The sequence below is a fragment of the Rissa tridactyla genome, chromosome 11 (assembly GCF_028500815.1).
Source record: "Rissa tridactyla isolate bRisTri1 chromosome 11, bRisTri1.patW.cur.20221130, whole genome shotgun sequence".
NCBI classification, from domain to species: Eukaryota; Metazoa; Chordata; class Aves; order Charadriiformes; family Laridae; genus Rissa; species Rissa tridactyla.
In genome coordinates, this window is record NC_071476.1 from 18738538 (window position 1) to 18757744 (window position 19207).

The 19207-nt window shown below is 52.3% G+C and overlaps 1 protein-coding gene across 3 annotated transcripts in view; it reads left to right on the forward strand.

The window, feature by feature from the left end:
* Window positions 1-11718, forward strand: part of FGF18 (fibroblast growth factor 18) — a 77819-nt gene extending 66101 nt beyond the window's left edge. For all 3 annotated transcript variants that reach the window (XM_054217400.1, XM_054217398.1, XM_054217401.1), the window contains one exon: window positions 10625-11718. In XM_054217400.1, the coding sequence (XP_054073375.1) occupies window positions 10625-10891 (267 nt within the window). In that variant the 3' untranslated portion in view covers window positions 10892-11718. The remainder of the gene's footprint in view (window positions 1-10624) is intronic.
* The last annotated feature ends 7489 nt before the right edge of the window (window positions 11719-19207 follow it).

Consider the following 19207-nt stretch of genomic DNA (forward strand, 5'->3'; position numbering starts at 1 on the left):
CTCGCAGCGAGCGAAAAAGCCACGCAGCCTCGTCTTCCTCAACTGGATGCAGCTGAGACGCACGTTCAGGTGGATCCTGCTCCTCAAGGACTGTTTCTGTTTGACTCTCAATTCATTTTTTGATATGAAGTGAGAATGGAGGCTAATTTTGAGGTGGAGAATAAAACCCGTGCTCCCACCGCAGCAAAAGATAGTCTATTCGATATGGCCATTACAATACATTTAAGGTCAAAGAAAAGTAGATCTTGCTTAAGTATATTTTTGTTCTTGACATTTTCTTACATTGTCTTTTGAGTGCTTAAAGATATTAGGTTTTCCTAAAGGAGGACAGGTCTCCAAAGCCTTGCACCTGCTATATACAGAAGGAAGTTTGTCATTCACAGGCTGAAGCAATTCTTGACGATCGTTTTTTATGGGTGGCACTTGATTTGATCATGGATTTCTCTTTTTTCCTTAGTAATATAATTTGACATGAAGAGAAGTAATGTCATCCTGCAGACAATCGATGACCTTGCTTGGTCCGAAATTCCTCTGATTTAAACTTGCCCCAGGGAAACTGGCGTCACTGCCCAGAGCATCAGCTGAATGAGGTTGCACTCGTTTGAAGCGATAACTTAGAAAGTCGGCGCGTATGTTTGTTTAATGGGTATAAACCTGGGGTTTACCAGGCCTCCTATGGGGTCAGCAACTGTTAAGAGTCCCGTGTTCTTGCTCCACTCATTGTCTAGACACAGTGTTTTCAACACTTTTTTTTTTTTTTTAAATTTTTTCCTGTAGCGGCACGGGTCCCTATATAATGAATTTAAGCCTACACAAAATATGCTGCTGCTTGTAGTTGGTTGGCTTTTATGGAAGGTTCAGGGCTAGCCTGTGAGTCTTGGTGGAGGCTGAAAAATGACTGTTCTAAAGGGGAACGCAGCCAACCCCAGCTGTGCTTAGTAGGGATGGGTAGAAATGCCTTCCCAGCTCTTACCGTAGGTAGCACCTAGAAGCGTACGTGCAACTGGGTCAGGTAGGCGCAGGTAATGGTAGATGTCTTAGATCTGCTCAGATGTCAGGTCGGAAACCTGGCCGTGGTTTCAGTTCTCCTGAAGCAGTACCTTCCCATTGCCAGAAACCCGCAGTTTTGACTTAAATTAGATTTTCCTAAGTTTTCTATTGATTTCATAAATTTCATTTAAAAAGTGATCGGTGGTTTTTGTCAGTGTTAGGTTGATGGTTGGTCCCTTCCAGCCTAGGCACTTCTGTGGTGTTTCCCATCACTAATAGTTAAGTACACATAGCTCTCTGAGATGCAGTTAGGAATTTCTATTAACCAAATGGACATCTTTCTGGATGAAGCCAACCTAGTTTGCTCTAATTGCGGATACGTGCCGTCCTGCCGGCAATAAATGTGCCTGTGACGGAAGGAGCAGGTTAGGAGGCATGTCCTGGCGTGGCCTCAGCCTTGCTTGGTTCATCCCTACACTCTGTATCCTCCTGTTCATCCTGTGACAAAGTGCTCTTCCAGGGCAGTTACTGAAGAGATATGAGTGAGAAAAGTGGAATTTCTCAATAAGAGGTAGAAGGAAAGAAAAATTTTAAGCCCTTCTCTTCCTTCCTTGGGTCTTCCAGCTTGTGTTGTGTCTGGCACAAAGAGGGACGGGGCTCCGCGAAGCCTGTGGGTCCCATCCCATGCATGCAAGACTGTGGTTTCAGGAGAGCCAGGATGCACCCCGGTGCCGATGGGCGAGTAGGTGCAAACACGGGCAACGCTGCTTTGAAACAGGGCCTCCGCATGGAGACGTACCCTCTCTTCAGAGAACCTCCTCCGCAAGGGTTTTGTATTACTTCCCCTCCTTCGTGAATGCACTTAGATGTCCTGTACACGTAATTAACCTCTCCGCTGCGCCGGCAGACACTTTTATTGAACTGCCCATCATGACTCCTAAGTATTTTCCTGGGAGGATTGCGCAGGTTCAGAGGGCAGCGAGCTGGAGGAAACATGCATGAGGCTGAGTGACTCTTGGCAGTTATAGATGTGGCTCCCCCTGATTTACAGCCCGGTCGAGGAGCAAGAATGTGCATTTGGGTCAAGAGGTGTCTCTGTGGCGAGGATGCCTTGCCATAAATCCAGGATGCTGAGCATCAGGATGCTTATGATGGATCTGCCCGTGGTAATGCCTACGAAGCGCACGAGGATGGCTGGGCCCAGCTCGCCAGCAGCCGGAGGGCTCGGATCTGCCATGCTGCGAGGGGGAAACATTTCCCACAGCATTGCTGGAGCTGGCAGCTGCTGTACCCACCTCGTCACGCTTTCTGACCTACCCTTAAAAGGTGTACGTGTGAAGGGGGAGCGTTAAAAGCTGCCACACTAACGTAGCTCCTGCCTTACCTTCTTCCACTCGGGGTTTTCCAAGCCACGCGGAGTCAGGCTGAGCTCTGACTTCGAGCTGAGCTTGTGCAACACCGCAGAGAAGTAATATCCTTCCCGAAAAGCATGTGTCGCTAGGTGGGTGCTGCGTAAACAGCGCCGGGGGTATCAGTGATGCTGGGTCCTCACCTGGGGATGCTTCAGGAGAGGCTCCCTGGGGCTGCTGAGCCACCCGTCTCCTGAAGACCCAAGCCTCCCTGCTCCGAAATTTAGGAAATAGAGGGCAGGAGTTCTTCCGTGTGTGAACCTAACAGTGCCGGCGTTGGAGGGAAGTTGTTCATCAAGCCTGCGAAATAATTGCAGAGCTCAGCGGGTGTCCCCCGCGCCCGGGGGTGGTGTGAGATCCAGCACGGTGGGGTGCTCGGGACCCCCCTCTCTCTGTCTGCGGAGGGGGAGGGATGCAGAAAGAGTCCATTTTCAGGCTTTTCCTTGCCAAAAAACTAGGAAGAGGGGGTTTGCTTTCCTTGCAGCGGGAGGCGATCCCGCTTGTAGGGAGAGCTTGTACCTCCACAGTTTGACTTTGAGCCCAGGGAGGGGGCTGAACTTGCAGAGAGGTGATAATTAGAGCGGGGAGTCATCCCCATCCCACTGGGAAGGTTGGGTCTCGCTGTGCCCAGTGCCAACCCGGCATCGCGGGGCCGTCACAGAGGTGTTTCCTACGGTTTGGTGTTTGTTATTCTTTGCAGCACATCACCAGCGCGTTCTGTCGCCTCACCCAGAGAGCTCCTGATTGCAGCCTCCTTTGAGGAGGGGCTTGGGGGGGGGGAAAGTGTTTTAACATCAGCTTTAGCTAACGGCAGCTTCGCACAGCGTCACTCGAAAGGGCTTAATTTGTGCCCCGATCTTTGCAAACGGAGAAACCTTTCAGCCTCGGAGGCATCTCTCCCCGCGCCGTGCTGTCGCCCGAGCCCCTCGCGCGCGGGCTTATTGTTGCCGTAAAAGCCGAGGGAAGTTTGGATTTGCCGGTGCCCACGGAGCCAGATTTGTGAAGCATAAATGAGAAAAACCTGCCCTGGCCTCCCGTTGCCATAAAAAAAAAAAAAAAGGGCAAAAAAAAAAAAGCTGCTCAGGTGGCTCAGCGTGGCCGGCTAATGGGGAGGAGGCGGAGGCGGCTGCTGCACCTGCTAATGCTTTGGCTCGGGCTGGTGGCACAGGGGCGGCCGCCAATTCCCCCTGCGCGGCAAGCTGTTAGCAGCAGCAATGCCTCGCTCGGAGGAGCGCCCCCGCCACGACAACAAAGAGCCCTTTGATCCTTTCCATTTGGAGAACTTAAAACGAGAGAGCCAAACTACAATGAGACCAAGTTGGGTCATAAAAAAGGAAAGCAGGAGCACCAAAGCGCTCCGGAGTGTAATTGTAGAAGCAGCAAATGCTTTGGCACGTAATTCCGCTTTAGTGTCAGTTCAGCGTGTTTCAGGTTTAATACTGGAGAGCCCCTTGCCAAATGCTCTGCGCAAACAACCCGGCGCTGCTCCGTGGTGTGCCGAGGGCACCCGGAGAGCCCCTGGCTCCAGCGCAGCTCCTTCTGCTCCACCACCTTCAGCTGAACCTTCGTACCGTGGGGTACGGATGGTCCCACACCCCACATGTCCCTTGGGTGGCTGCTGCCGCTCCAACCCTGCTTGGTAAAGGGACTGCACCCTGGGCTGCATCCCCAGCGGCGCGGGCAGCAGGGCGAGGGGGGGGATTCTGCCCCTCTGCTCTGCTCTGGGGCGACCCCCCTGCAGTGCTGCCTCTGGAGTCCTCAGGACAAGACGGACATGGACCTGTTGGAATGGGGCCAGAGGAGGCCCCGGAGATGCTGGGAGGGCTGGAGCCCCTCTGCTGTGGGGACAGGCTGAGAGAGCTGGGGGGGTTCAGCCTGGAGAAGAGAAGGCTCCGGGGAGACCTTTGAGCCCCTTCCAGTCCCTAAAGGGTCTCCAGGAAAGCTGGGCAGGGACTCTGGATCGGGGAGGGGAGCCATGGGACGAGGGGGAACGGTTTTAAACTGGAAGAGGGAAGATTTAGCTGAGATGTGAGGCAGAAATTGTTTGCTGTGAGGGTGGTGAGGCCCTGGCCCAGGTTGCCCAGAGAAGCTGTGGCTGCCCCATCCCTGGAGGGGTTCAAGGCCAGGTTGGCCGGGGCTTGGAGCAACCTGGGCTGGTGGGAGGTGTCCCTGCCCAGGGCAGGGGGTGGCACTGGCTGGTCTTTATGGTCCCTTCCAACCCAAACCATTCTGTGATTTCATGATTCCATGACTGGGACCACTCTGGTCCCACCGCCTTGTCACGGGGCAGTTGTTTGCTGTCACTGGGGCTCGTCCCCAGCCATGAGCTACTGGAGATGCCCCACCAGAGCCAGTGCTTCGTTCTCCCCGGGCTTTACCAGCCCGGCTGCGCTTTCCCTCACCTCGGCGCAGACCTGGGTGCTGCCCGAGGGGTTTGTGTGGAAGATGGCGTTTAGATCAGGCGTTTTATAAGACGTTTATCAGCTCGGGGCTTTTATAAGCTGTTTGTCAGAAGTCTGGCTAGCAGCTACTGCGTCTTCCCACGGCTATTAGGGGCGTGTTTAAACAAAAAAAAGGCGGTGAATTTATTTCTGGGCAAAGAACCGAGTTGCGAGTTGTCACCGCTGCGGTGGCAACGGCCCTGTCACACGGCCAGGCGTCAGCTCCTGGGAGCAAAATTGGTGACTCGGGGGTGGCTCCTCACAGGTGTAAGGAGGTGCCAACTCCTCCTGCCTTTCGCAGGAGCAGAGTTGTGCCTCTACGCCGGCTCTCGCCCCGCTCCGTGCCGGGAGTTTGGCTGGAGACGTTGCCTGTGGGACGGTGGTGAGCGAAACGCGGGAGCAGCTCATCTCCCGAGCACGTGTGGGACACCGAGGGACTGCAAAGCCCCGCTCAGCGGCGCCGATGGGGACGCGGGGCTGGGCGCGCGTCCTCCCCCGTCCCGCGGCAGTGCCACAGCACCGGGCCAGGCGGGGCCTGCACAGCTCCCAGCCTTTCCAGAGCTCTGCCGTAGGTTAGAGAACCAGTTCAAAACCTAAACCTCCACGTTTCGAAGGGCGAGCGCTCCGCAAGGTGCATCCTGACAGCTGAGCGTGTACGAAATGTGGCTTGGCAGCATCCCCCGGCTGCCGGCGGCGGCGGAGGGTGCAGCCCCGTGTCGGCAGCAGGCGTTTGCCCCGAGAGCCCCCGGGGAAGGGCGAGAGGTGGCTGGAGCAGGGGGTGATGCTCGGCCAAAGCCCATCTCCCTTTCCTCTTCCATCCTCCTCTCTTTGGAGGAGCGAGGGGATGGGTGACAGACCCAACAATCGTTTTGCTGCCGTTTAAATAGGGGCATGATTAGACCTTCAGTGATGGGCACCTGGTGAAAACAAGGGGACACTTAACAATTATTGAAAACCCTTATAAATAGCTTTTTTTCCCTAATAGATTGCCATGGGTCCAGCTCTCCGCGGTATAGGTAACGTGTGCGGGTGATTTATTGTATTGGGGATTATAGCAGATGCTGTAAAATCATCTTGTAAGTATCTGAAAATCATTTGTCTGTCTCTGACGTGTCTTAGCACGAACAGGAATGCTCTGTTTGGGGAAGTGAGGTCCTTATCCTGGTTTATCTCGAGGTACTTGTAAGTGTTACTGTAATTTCACGTTATCAAACCGTTTAGCTCTTCCGCTTCCAGAACAAAGTTATTTTATCTCATGCACCTTGTTTACTTCAAATTAGCCCTGAGGTTGGCCTGAAGTTGCACCTTGTTATTCCTCCACCTCCCGTCTCCGTCTTAGGCTCTGTTGGCAAATTTGGAGGCATAAGTAAATACTTTTTTGTTATTAATAGAATAACTTCCCCCTCCTACACACAGGTTTTCTTTTCATTCCAGTCTTGGTTTTCCATGAGAAACTGACATTGCAGTACAAGCGGAAACCTCCCAAATTGCACGAAAACGCCTTAATTCTCCTAGCAACAAGGTCAGGGCTCAAATCCAGGAGCGCGGGGGAAACAACCCTTCCAATTACCTGCTCCCCCTGCGGTACGGATCCGGTCGCTTCATCAGCACCTGGGTTGGGGTGGGTTTGAAACTCAGCCATGGTTATTGTTTAAAAATTCTCCATTCACCGGGGAAGGGTTTTGCAGTGGGCTGAGCCCTGAGCAACCTGGGGCTGGTTTTATGGCTTCCCATTGAAACCTGGTGGAACCCCGTGGTGCCGACTGATTTCCCCCTTTCCCCACTCATGTGGCTTTGATCAAACCCAGGGCTCGGAGAACAACCCCCCTCCCCAGGAACTGGAACCACTGAGCTTTGCCCAGTTCTGCCGTTCATTAAAGCGTTTGTGAGCTTCCAACTGGAGATGATCAAATTAGGACCTTCGTGTCTAGCCCAGTGTGGAGATTGCCGGTCCTGTGGCCAGAGCTGGCTTTGCCCCCATCTAGGGGGCACGTATAGGGAACACGGACCCTGGATGCTCATGTTTGATGCAGAATTTGCTGAGATCCCCCCACCCTCTTAATGGGACCTACCCGCGGTAACGGGACCTTTGAGGCAGGATGGTACGTTAATGATTTTAGGGTAAGCATCACATATTGTTGCAGCGCTTGAATTGAAGCTCTGCTAAAGGTATCAATCCAGGGAGGGATGGCTGGTCCGGGAGGCTGGTGATGGTGAAGCTTTTTCCAGGCTGGTGTTGTCGTGCCTGATGGTTCCCCTCTCCCAGCTCCGTTTGTAGCTCGTACACGGTTATTTGGGGATCAGAGACGTGGGGGAGCCTGAGCCAGCTCGGCACGGGGGGGGCTTCCCTCCTGTCCCGCGAACCCCTGCCCTTCCCACAAACCGCACCAAACTCTGCTGTGACTGCAGGACTTTTTAGGAAGGCTCCTCGGAAAGAGCAGGCTGACCTGGCCGCGGGGAGGGGGTGGTAAGGGTGTGGGGCTGGGCTCCTCACCCCAGCCGTGGTGCCTGGAGAGGGTGTAATAGTAGACATAGCAGTAAGCGTAGGCCTCCTGTGCTGAAAAACTCAGTATTTGACTTCAGCGGGGAGTTGGATCACGCTAATAATGGAAATCCCTCCTTTGGTTTTGTTGAGCATTAAATGAAGTCCAGTACGATGCTCCATGCTGTGCTTATCCCTGTCCGGACTCCCTAAGACACCCAGAGCTGAAACAACATCCAAGGCTGAAGTGAGCCTGTATCTACTCCCAAATATCTTTTGACGCAGAAACCAAAGTGCTGGCGCACACAACGATGAGTGATGTTCTAGGTGTAGCACCAAGTAACTCAGCAGTTAAAGGACGTATTTGCTGGCAGAAAATTCTAGGCGAGAAGAATTTCCTCTGCGCCGAACCCCTTAAAGACGCGGTTGTGTGATGCTGCAACTCCCCCTCCGGTGCCGCGTGTGCTGGGCAAATCAGAGTCCCGAAGCCAGCCCGAGATCCGCGTGCTGCTGTGTTCAAAGTCCAGCTCTGGGTCTGTTAGTCTAGATGTCCAAGCTGAGCTGAACCCTCTGTGGTGGGTTGCCCCTGTCTGGGTGCCAGGTGCCCACCAAAACCGCTCTGTCACTCCCCTCCTCAGCTGGACAGGGGAGAGAAAATATAACCGAAGGCTCACGGGTTGAGATAAGGGCAGGGAGAGATCACTCACCAATTACCGTCAAGGGCAAAACAGACTTAGCTCGGGAAAATTAATTTAATTTACCACCGATCCAATCAGGGTAGGGTGATGAGAAATAAAAGCTAAATCTTAAGACACCTTCCTCCCACCCCTCCCTTTTTCCCGGGCTCAACTTCACTCCCCATTTCTCTACCTCCTCCCCAGCGGCGCAGGGGGACGCGCAATGGGGGCTGTGGTCAGCCCATCACACCTTGTCTCTGCCACTCCTTCTGCCTCAGGGGAGGACTCCGCACATTCTTCCCTCCCACGGGAGACAGTTCTCCGTGAACTTCTCCAGTGTGAGTCCTTCCACGGGGTGCAGCCCTTCCCAAACTGCTCCAGCGTGGATCCCTTCCACAAGGTGCAGGCACAGACTGCTCCTTGTGGGTCCCCCACAGGGTCACAAGTCCTGCCAGGAGCCTGCTCCAGCATGGGCTCCTCTCTCCACGGGGCCACAGGTCCTGCCAGGATCCTGCTCCAGCATGGGCTCTCCACAGGGTCACAACTCCTTCAGACATCCACCTTCTCCAGCGTGGGGTCCTCCACGGGCTGCAGGTGGAGATCTGTTCCACTGTGGACCTCCATGGGCTGCAGGTGGAGATCTGTTCCACCATGGACCTCCACGGGCTGCAGGTGGAGATCTGTTCCACTGTGGACCTCCATGGGCTGCAGGTGGAGATCTGTTCCACCATGGACCTCCATGGGCAGCAGGGGGATATCTGTTCCACTGTGGACCTCCATGGGCTGCAGGTGGAGATCTGTTCCACCATGGACCTCCACGTGCTGCAGGTGGAGATCTGTTCCACTGTGGACCTCCATGGGCTGCAGGTGGAGATCTGTTCCACCGTGGACCTCCATGGGCAGCAGGAGGATATCTGTTCCACCGTGGACCTCCATGGGCTGCAGGGCGAGATCTGTTCCACTGTGGACCTCCATGGGCTGCAGGGCGAGATCTGTTCCACCGTGGACCTCCATGGGCTGCAGGGGGACAGCCTGCCTCACCATGGTCTTCACCATGGGCTGCAGGGGAATCTGTGCTCCAGCACCTGGAGCACCTCCCCTGCCTCTTTTTTCACTGACCTGGTGTCTACATAGCTGTTTCTCTCACTCCTCTCTCCTGGTTGCTCTCTCGCAGTCTGGGTTTTTCCCCGCTTCTTAACCATGTTATCCCAGAGGTGCTGCCACCATCACTGATGGGCTCGCCCTTGGCCAGCAATGGGTCCACCTCGGAACCATCTGGCACTGGGTCTTTTGGACATGGAGGAACCTTCTAGCAGCTTCTCACAGAAGCCACCTACCAAAACCTTGCCACGCAAATCCAATACACCCTGTTTGCCAAAATCTCGGCCCAGCGAGCAGTTGGGGAACTGGCAGCCCTTGGCAGTGATGGGGAGGTGGGTTTCCACCAGGCTGCCTTGGGAAAGGAGTCCCAGCCGGGCGGGCGTTTTGCTGCAGGGTGGCTGGGGAGCAGCACTTACGCTCAGGAGCTTCTGAGCTCCAGTTCTGCATCTAATCCTGGCTCCCTCGAACAACGTCATTTAGGGACGTGGTTTCCTAAGCCAGGTACTTGAGCTCTGGGTGGCTGCCTTTAGGCTGAGATTAGAAAGGTGGGGAAAGGAGAAGGGCCACGTCCCTCTGCCACCAGGGATGAAACCCTCTTCCAAACAAAACCCAACCCCGAGAGAGCAGGGTGTGAAATCGGGCATGTGGAGCTGGGGTGGATCTGGTGGCTGTGGACACCCCATAGTCCTCCAGCTGCAATCGCCTCAGGTGCCGGTGGGATGCTGACCCACCTGGGGAGCTGCTCCGTGTAGGAACGGCCCTTTCTACTGCTGGAGTCGCCCAGGGATGCGAGTCGGAGCCAAGCCTGGGGCGTGCGATGCGGCTCCGACATAACCGGTTGGATACAGGGACTGGAGTGGGGCCGGGGACCCATCCGGCTCATCCCCGGAGCTCCGCGAGCGGGTTATTTGCCAGGTGTCAGGATGTTGCTGTTGGGATGTGAGTTCGCAAAGCTCTGGGAAGGCTTAGACCAAGGCTTGTAATGATTTTAGTGGGAATTGGGTAGTTAGGGATGTGAGACCATAAAGTATTCCGGAAAAACGTATCAAAAGCGAGCGGTAGAAGTGGCAACGCTGTTGTTTGGCCCATATAAGATTCTGGGGTGGTTTTTTTTTATTTTTTCTGATTGAGTATGATGTTTTCCTGGCATGAGTTCAATTCATCCTCCTTTCCTAATGGAAAAAGCAAAGCTAAACGTCTTGCTTTGCTTGCAATTGAAGGAGCTGGACTGGATAAACATAACCGTTGTCTTTAAAAAAGGTCTTTCTCTCCTTGGATAGGAGTGTTCAAAAAAATGAACCGATGGCCTCATGCTTTCGTGTTTTATTAAAAAAAAAAAATCATTTCTATTTCAGCTGATGTTTGTTACGGCTCCTATTAACAATGCTTGAACCAAAACCAAGGTCCAGATGTGATGATTTTATTTATGCCGAATTGGGTTTTGGTCACTGAGCTTGCATTTGGATAATGATGATTTTTTTTTTTTTTCTTCTTTCCCCCCCCACCCCCCCCTCCCTTTTCCAGCCTGACGGCACCAGCAAGGAGTGCGTCTTCATTGAAAAAGTCCTAGAAAACAACTACACGGCACTGATGTCAGCAAAATATTCGGGCTGGTATGTTGGATTCACCAAAAAGGGGCGGCCACGGAAAGGGCCCAAGACCCGGGAAAACCAGCAAGATGTACATTTTATGAAGAGGTACCCAAAGGGGCAAGTGGAGATACAGAAACCTTTCAAGTACACAACAGTCACCAAGAGGACTAAGAGAATACGACCCACCAACCCCAGTTAAAAATAGACAAAAACAGTGTCACAATAATAAACCACAAAAAAAAAAAAAAAAAACCACAAAAAAAAAACAAACAAAAAAAAACTGCACCAGAGGAATATTTTTACATTAAAAATAAGGAAGAAGCTCTATTTTTGTACATTGTGTTTAAAAAAAAAAAAAATAAAAATAAAAAAAATTAATAAAAGACTAGATGGCAAACGCTGGGGAAAAGCTGTTAGGGATTTATTGTGACTTGAAAAACAAAATGAACTGCTCTATTTAAATTGACTTCTTGTTGTTGATGACACACAGGTGCTTATTTCGCTTTTTTTTGGAAAGGACAACTTTTCAAGCATATCCCCAGAGGAGAGAAAAAAAAAAAAAAAACCCAACAAAAAAAAAAAAAGTAATTATTAAAAATAAAGAAATAAAACCAAAGAAAACCAAAGTTCTTTCCCAAAGTTACTGAGACCCTGCCCCGAAAAGTGCCGGTTTTGCAGTAATCTATTTATTGTCTGCTGCACGCCGGCCCCAGACAAGATGGTGTGTGCCGCAGTGATTGAGTTTTCCGTGGAGTTCTCGACGCATCGATCTTCTGTAACCTTTCTGACGACATAAGGTGTCACGGCTCCGTGATCCTGCATTATGCTCAGTTCTGGAGAATGCTGCTAAATACATTCAAGTGACTACAAGATGACCTAGTACACCAATGATAAGGGAATATTTTAAAACCAGCTATATTATATATATTATATATATATAAGCTATTTATTTCACCTCTCTGTATATTGCAGTTCCATGAACCAAGTATTACTGCCTCAACAATTAAAAAAATTATTTAAAACACACGTACATACTTTTGCTGTTCACACTTCTTTCCCCTTCCCCGAGTAGTGGTTTCTTTAATGCGGATTTATCTTTTACGTGAGGGCAGCAGGGTACGTTCGGGGTAGTTTTCCCAGTATAAACCGCATTTCTAATTTTGTAATTCCTCCTTTTCCTTCCACACCGTCTTCCTCCTCCTCCCTCGTTGTTCCCACAAGGAAGAAATCTTTGCGCGAGGTGACGATGGGCTGAGAGCGGGGGAACCCACGCTGGCATTTTTCAAGAGCAGGAGCTAAATTTGATACTTCTCGCTCCAACGAATATTTCCTAAAGCTTTGGCCAAGCAGAAGGTAAACTGGAAAATTAGCGTCTGACTCAATTAGCACGTACTTACGCGTGGCTTGTGTCGCCTTCGTTGGAGGTTTTGAGAGGGGCTGTTTGTTTCAGCTATTTAATTCAATATTCTTATCTTTTAAAAATTTGCCCTGGACCGAGCGAATCCCTCTCCCTCACCCCGCGTAGCTCTCCCAGCCCTGCGGTGGCTCTCCTCGGCGGTCCATCCCGCTTTCCACGCAGCTGTTCTGCGCAGGGCTTGGAGGATGTCGAGCCGCGACGTGTGACTCCCTGTATACCGACCGACCCCCGCCGTGGGTTGGGTGATACAGCATTAAACAGGGAGTGGGTAAAAAAAGAAGGACGATGCAATAGCTGACCTCAAATTTTAGCCGAAATGACAACTGAGCCCAAGTGGAGCTTTAAGGAGAAGCTCGCTTGACTTTTTCCCTTCTCCCTGCGTGCAGACATTGCTACGCTCCCTGATTCCAGCCAGGGCTGCAAATGCTCAAAGCCACTCGGAAAGCTTTTTCTTGTTAATCAGAAGAACGACTCTCCCCCCCCGCCCCCAACAAGCTTTCTCAAGATAACTTTGAGAGCTGCAGCCAAATCCTGCAGATCAAAGCCCTTTGGGAGATGGCGCAGATAAGCGTGCAAGCTTGAGGATGCTTATCTCAACCGATCTCCAAACCTCGCAAGCCTAGAGAAAAAAGAACAATGCTAAACAGGGTCACTTCGTGCTGCTCCACGAAAACCTGGGCAGCCTTACAGGTGATGCCTTCACCCCAGCTGAGCAGGGGCGGTCACTCCAGCAGCCCCTCTCCCAGTGAATATACTGGGAGCTGCTCTCCTGGAGCACCTGGAAGGCCAGGACGGAAGCGGGACCCGATGGCGCGGTGGTGGAATTGGTTGGTGGGGGCTGGAAGGCCTTGCCAGCTTTGCCTTCAGATTGATTCATGTGGGAGAGATTTGGGGAAAGTTCAGAGGAGCGCTGGGGGTGGGGGATTGGGAGCGGCTGGAGATTTGCTGTGTCGGTGCCTCCAAGAGGAGGAACCCAGTTGATTTCCAGAGTGAGGAAGGATTTATGGGTGCCTTTTTTCTCCTTGAACTATCACCACGGCCCATGGCACTGATGGTTTCGCTGTCAGAACGACAGGGTTTGTTTGCCGTCGGGGAAATTCGAAGGGGTGGAGGCGGCAAATGCCGGAGGAGGCTGGGCAGAAGGGACCTCCTGTGAGGCCGAGGGCAACCAGGGAGGATCTGCTGCCGGTCCTGCAATGCCCACTGGGTTCGGAGACTGGCACGTGGCAACTAGGGGATTGTCACTAGGGTCCTCTGGCACTCGTGTTGTTGGTTTACTGGACAGCAGTGAGATGGGTCCCTTGGGCTGTGAAAAGTCAGCGTGGTGAGGAGAATTGGTGCTCACCGGGGTTAGGTGCTGTCAGAGAGGTTGCTTGGCTGAGGATGGTGTGCGTTAAGTAGTTCTGTTTGAACATCTACTCTCTTTAGGCTTTATTAACAACGACGAAAGCAGGGCAAAGACGAGAAGAATTCACACCAGGTTCCCTTCAGGCGCACCTTGATGTTGGGCAAAAGGGTGCTCTGGGGAGGAGATGTTCCAGAACGAACAGAAACAGGGGAAATTGTCCCTGCTTACTGCAGGGGGGTTGGACTAGATGACCTTTAAAGGTCCCTTCCAACCCAACACATTCTGTGATTCTATGAAATCCATCACATGCCCAGTGACAGACGGCCTTGTGCTTGTGGCCACCAGGCATGTGGTCTTTCTGCGCCTGGGTTGTGCTTGGTGGTTAGGCCAGAAGTTGCAAGTGGTTGTCAACGTCCCCGTTGGACAAGTCTCTCTGCTGGCCTCCAGACTAAAGCAGCGGCTTGTCTGCGGTGTTTAACATGTCTTCCTGAATATGAGCTGAGATTCCTCACGCAGGCTATTAAATATCATTTACTTTATAATTGAAAATTCTTAATGAGGATTTAATTACTATTGTGGAAATAACCTCAACAGCGAGGGGCGTAACGCTAGGCGATTGCTTGAAGCAACAGATGGCATTCATGTGTGTGGAGCTCTGGGTGGGCACATTTTACAGAAATACACTGCTTAATTGGACTTAATAAAAGCATATTGTAGCTACTGTGTCAGAAATACTGCTGGATTTGTAGCAATGTTTTCATAGCTGAGATCAGACAGTGGCACGCTCTGATAATGCCATGGTTGGCATTGGTTATGCAGCCGGGCGCAGGCACCGCCGGGCATGCCGAAAGGTGAGTCCATCCCAGGAGGGAAGCTTTGTAGGTCCAGGGAAGTTTCTTGTCAATACTTTGAGCGTGTCGCACAGACCAGACAGCTGTTTGGTGAGACCTTCTGGGTGGTGGGGCTCCCATGCTGTTGCTGTGATGGTGAAGGGTTGGTGGTCAAAGCTCAGCCAGGCTCTGCGTCTGGCCCAAGCAGGACAAACCTTTCATCATGGCGTTGTCTTGGCCTGTGTGGGGCTCACCACTGGCTGAGGAGACAGAGAGTGTCCTGGTCCCTGGGCAAGGTGTCTTCCAGCTCGCCAGGGACCTTTCCTGGACTGTGAAGCTGTCAGCGAGTGGGAGCAGTTGACCAAGTTGACAACCTTGCAGCTGGAGCCCCGGAGCTGGCGTGGTCTTTCCTGCTTGACAGCCAGTAGTTCTGTTCTGCCTCTGCCTTGTTGATGCAAACGTGGGGGCTCCACACCGTGGAGCACCCGCTCTGCCCCGTTTGAGCCTGATCTGTCCCTCTTGTCAACGGCCGGCTTTTGGCAACGTGTCTTTCGGGAGCATGGGCACGTGAAACTTGTTGCTCATTTTCTTGGGCTGTCCTTGTAGTCTTCTTTAGCTCGGGATCATCTCTGTAGCGTTGGTTCTCACAGTTAGAGATGAGCATTTTGCAGATGTGAGGCAGTGGGGAAGCCTCTTCCAGGGCCACGCTCGCAGTTTTATCTGTGCCCTTCTGCAGGTGGGGGATTATTGCACCTGCCCAAAGGTGCAGCCCACCTATGCAGAGGGATCGAGCCCTTCAGCCACATCACCTCTTACACGCCAGCGTGTATGACACCTGCACAATTAATACTAGCTTCTGTGGGCTTTTGGGACCCAATGTCACAAGGTGAGGCAAGGTGAGGAAGAAGCCCTCGGGACAAAAATAACAAGGTCTGGGGGAGGGATGCTGCCCTAATGCTCAGTGTTGAGAAGATAAGAACCAGTGTTTACGTCCATGACTTCTGGAGTTAAGGCCATAGCCTAAATAAGCTGGATGCTCTAGTGCCCATGAATCCGGTGGGTCTGTAGGGGGATGCACGTGGAAACGGAGCGGAGCTTGGGGAGGATCCTGGAAAGCACCACGAGGCCTGAGCTGGGCTCACCCCGGCCAGCTGCACCGCCGTGAATCGTCTTGGTCTTTGCAATAGCTTATTTACCTTGGCTGGCGGAGACACGGCAAGGTGGAATTTAGGTCTGGTTTAAGCAAACACCCAGCCTACAGCAGCTCTCGGAGCAAGGCGTGACTGGCACATGCGTTGTGCTACAGGCTGTGTTTTGGCCAGTGGATGTCCGTCAGCTTTCCCCGGATTCACTGAGCGTTTTGGTGTCTCCGTACTTTCACAAAAGCAGTGGAATGCGATTTCAGCCAGGACCTCAGCCTTCAGCTGAAGAAGGTCATCTAGATTTTGTCTCTTCTAGGAGGGTCAGTCCACCAAGGAAGACCCGATTCTGAGCAAACGGAGTTGGTTCTAGGTTGAATAGGTTGAGTAACAGAAAACATACATGAATTTGGCTCCTACTGTTGAAAAACAAGGTTGTAACGTGAAAAAGCGTGTGCGTGGAGTGGCGGCTGTTCTTTTTCAGGGCACTGAATTCCTTCTACAACGCAGGTATCTGACGATGAAGGAGGAGGCGTGTGTGGGTCGGTGTAGCTGCAAATACCCCCTGCAAAGCCCTTTGCCTGTCTCGGCGTAGCCCAGAGCCCCGCTCGGACTCGCTCGTCCAATGTAGCAGAAAGGGCCAGACAAAGCCCGGACGTCCCCCGGGAAAAGAGCTTTTCTCTCCCGTCCACTCTCAAGGTATTAAACACCGTGATTTTTGTCTGCTGCAAGGGAAAGCAGGTATATTCCTATGCATAATTTCCTGGTGGGGTGCCAAAGGGTGGAAGTTTATACTTAAGATTCACAACAGCTGTTTAAAGTGCCTATGTCTCGTGCCAGCCATACCACCTGAATGGCCAAGGGATATATATAAAACTTCAATTATTTTTTGAATGTTTGTTGTTATTCATTTGGAGGTGGATGAGAGGAGATTCCTCACGAATGATGTAACCTACGTAGACTCTGTTATTTCCAACGGTGTGAGCTGAAAAATTAGGGAGGAAAAACCAGGTCAAACTGAAACTTTTCTTTTTCTAAAAGTGAGACAAAGTACTGGGTGGAGAGATCTGGGTTTACCAAAAGCATTTAATTCACCCAATTTAACAATTTGCTTCATCTCTATAAATATAGGTAATTTTAAAGGGGGGAAAGAAAAAAAAAAGAGAAATGAGAAGCTTCATTTTGAAAGCATAAAGCAGTATTTGATGTGTAAAAAAAAAAAATCTCACCTGCCTATTTCTCAGTTGTTTCTCAGCGTTTTCAAAATCTCCGAATAGATATCAGTCCCCACCTGAAACGCCGCTTCTGTGGCAGTTTGATGTTTCTTTAGCAAATGCCACCTCGCTCCGGGGACGATAACTCCCACCACCTTTCCCCAGAGCCTGCTGAGGGGCCCAGAGCCCAAACGTTCTCCAGGTTGGCCGTGTCTTACACGTTTCTGCTGCCCCCCTGCTGCCACCCCCTTTTCTCCAGAGGCTGAATCCTGACTGATGGGAAAAAAAGCTCATAACACCGTTTCCTTTCTCCCATGGCATTTTAAGTTCGCAACGCTCACGTTGAGGTGCCAACCCAAGGAGACGTAGACTACGAGCATCCCCTTCGGTGCATCACCTGCAAAGTCTCTGTCCCACAGCAAGGTCTGGCACATGCTGGGATCTCCCTGGTGGTCAAGACCTATGGATTTAGTGGTTGCCCACAGAGACAAGCCAAGCCATGAGCTCTGGGCTGGTGGGGATCGCTGCAGTACCTGACCGTGTTTGGTTTGGGTGGGATTCGTTTCTACTCAGAAAGTTATGGAAAGTTGTAGTCCAACCAGGGCAGCCCGAAGGTGGCCGACACCTCCCCGGGCAAGAGCTGATTTCCAGTTTTGGAGCAGACAAAAGGGTAACTGTCTGCACATCCCCGGCGCCTGCCAGCCTGGGGGACCCATGGCTGAGCCACAGGAAGCACAACCGAGTTACGCCAGGCTTGGGAAACGACCGCTTGAGTTTCCCAAGCCACATCAAACCAATCTGAAGAGAGATGAATTGGTCTGCTTGGGCCTAAAGGATAGAAAACACTGCCTTTGTTTTGAAAAAAACAACCGCGGCGGCCAGGAATAACAGGAGGTGTAACCGCATCGAAGCCTCTAATGGGAGTTGCTTCCTTGGTTAAGTCAGCGCAAAGGTTCCCAGTGCATTTTGAGGGATGTCCTGGATGAAGGGCATCATGGCCCACCCAGGGGAAGCACCACAGGTGATGCCACAGTTCCTCCTTCCCAGACGGGTGCCGAGGACCTGCTCCTCCCCTGGGTTGCATTTTTCACCAGCTTATGGAGTCCCAGGCTTGGAAGGGCCTTTTTTTCGTTTGTTTGTTTTTTTCCCAAAAAGGGGCAATTCTGAACCTGCTTCCACCCTGAGCAAATGAAAGGAGCTATGGAAATCAGGGGAGAACTTTGCAATTGGAAGATTTCACCCCCAAACTTCCCAACTCGGGGACCCGGGCCCATTGTGGGATACGCCACCTCTCCACTGGTAGCCGGGAGAGATGCTCCATCAGAGACTTTGCCCTGGGTGGAGCGGAGGGGATGTGAGGGAAGGTTCTCCAAGAGATTAGCGAGGCCACGTGGAGAGCCGGCTTGAAGCCCCCATCGCAGCTGGTTGGGAGCCAGCTGTCTGCTTGAGGGACGTTGTGTGCGAGGACAGGAGGAAGCAGCGTCAGGAACAAGGAGGCAAAACGATGGTGTGCGATAGGCCATGGCCTGCGGGGCGCCAACGATTAGTGCATTAGTTCCTGGGAGGTAGCACATGTTACTTTGATCATATGATCGCATTTGCATGAATCAGAATGTAAAAATCTTGGCTGGGGCTTACAAAGGAGCCTAGAGGAGTGAGCTGCCTATCTATCTATGTATCTGACACGAGCACGTAGTGAAAACCCTTCCACTCCTTCGTGGACTATTTTCCAAGGAGAGACAGCTATGTGGAGCTTAAATGTTGTTTACAGCCATGGCAGGCTTTAGGGCTGTGATCATCTCTGCTCGAGAGCTTTCAAAAGGATAAAATGAGCCTCCTATTATAAAGGCTGAAAATGATCCTAAATGAATAACACACATGCGGCCTTCGCAGGCACACATTTCTGAGCCATTGGAAATGTTGGCACATGCAAACAAACAAAACCACATGTCTCGGGTCTCTGGTTTTCATAGATTTCTGCATGCCATGACATTTTGGGGGATGGCATTGCCAAGAGCTAACGAACCAGATTCCCCAGCTTGGCTTGCAGAGCTGGCTCGGTGACGTGGGGACTCAGAAGGGAGGCCTTTGGGTTGGGGACAGGCTCCGGGGACCGGGACACACCGGGCAGAGCCTTTGAGGGGTGCCCGCCCGAAGGAGAGCTGGGCAGCGGGGAGGGCTGCCTCCTCCGGAGCAAGGTTTGCCATGGGGAGGCTTCTCTGGAGGTGACCGGAGCCCGGGAACTTGCACCCGCCTCTCCGGGAAGGCAAAGAGGTGATGGAGAGCCATTGCTCTGCAACCCGCAGCCGACGGCAGTGCCCAAAACGCTCCCCAGGGAGAAAACCTGGGCGAGTTACATGTGTATGGCTCCATCCCATCCTGAAGTCACGATGACATTGGCGATCGCCATCAGAGCCAGCACCTGGGCACCCTGGGGTCAAGGGAGGGGGACAGGGACCCTGCATCTGCCCGCGGAGAGCTGGGCTTCTCCGTGCTGCTGGTGGGACGTGGGGCGCTCACCCAGCTCGCACGCACCGTCCGTCTGCCCGTCTGTCTGTCTTTGTTGC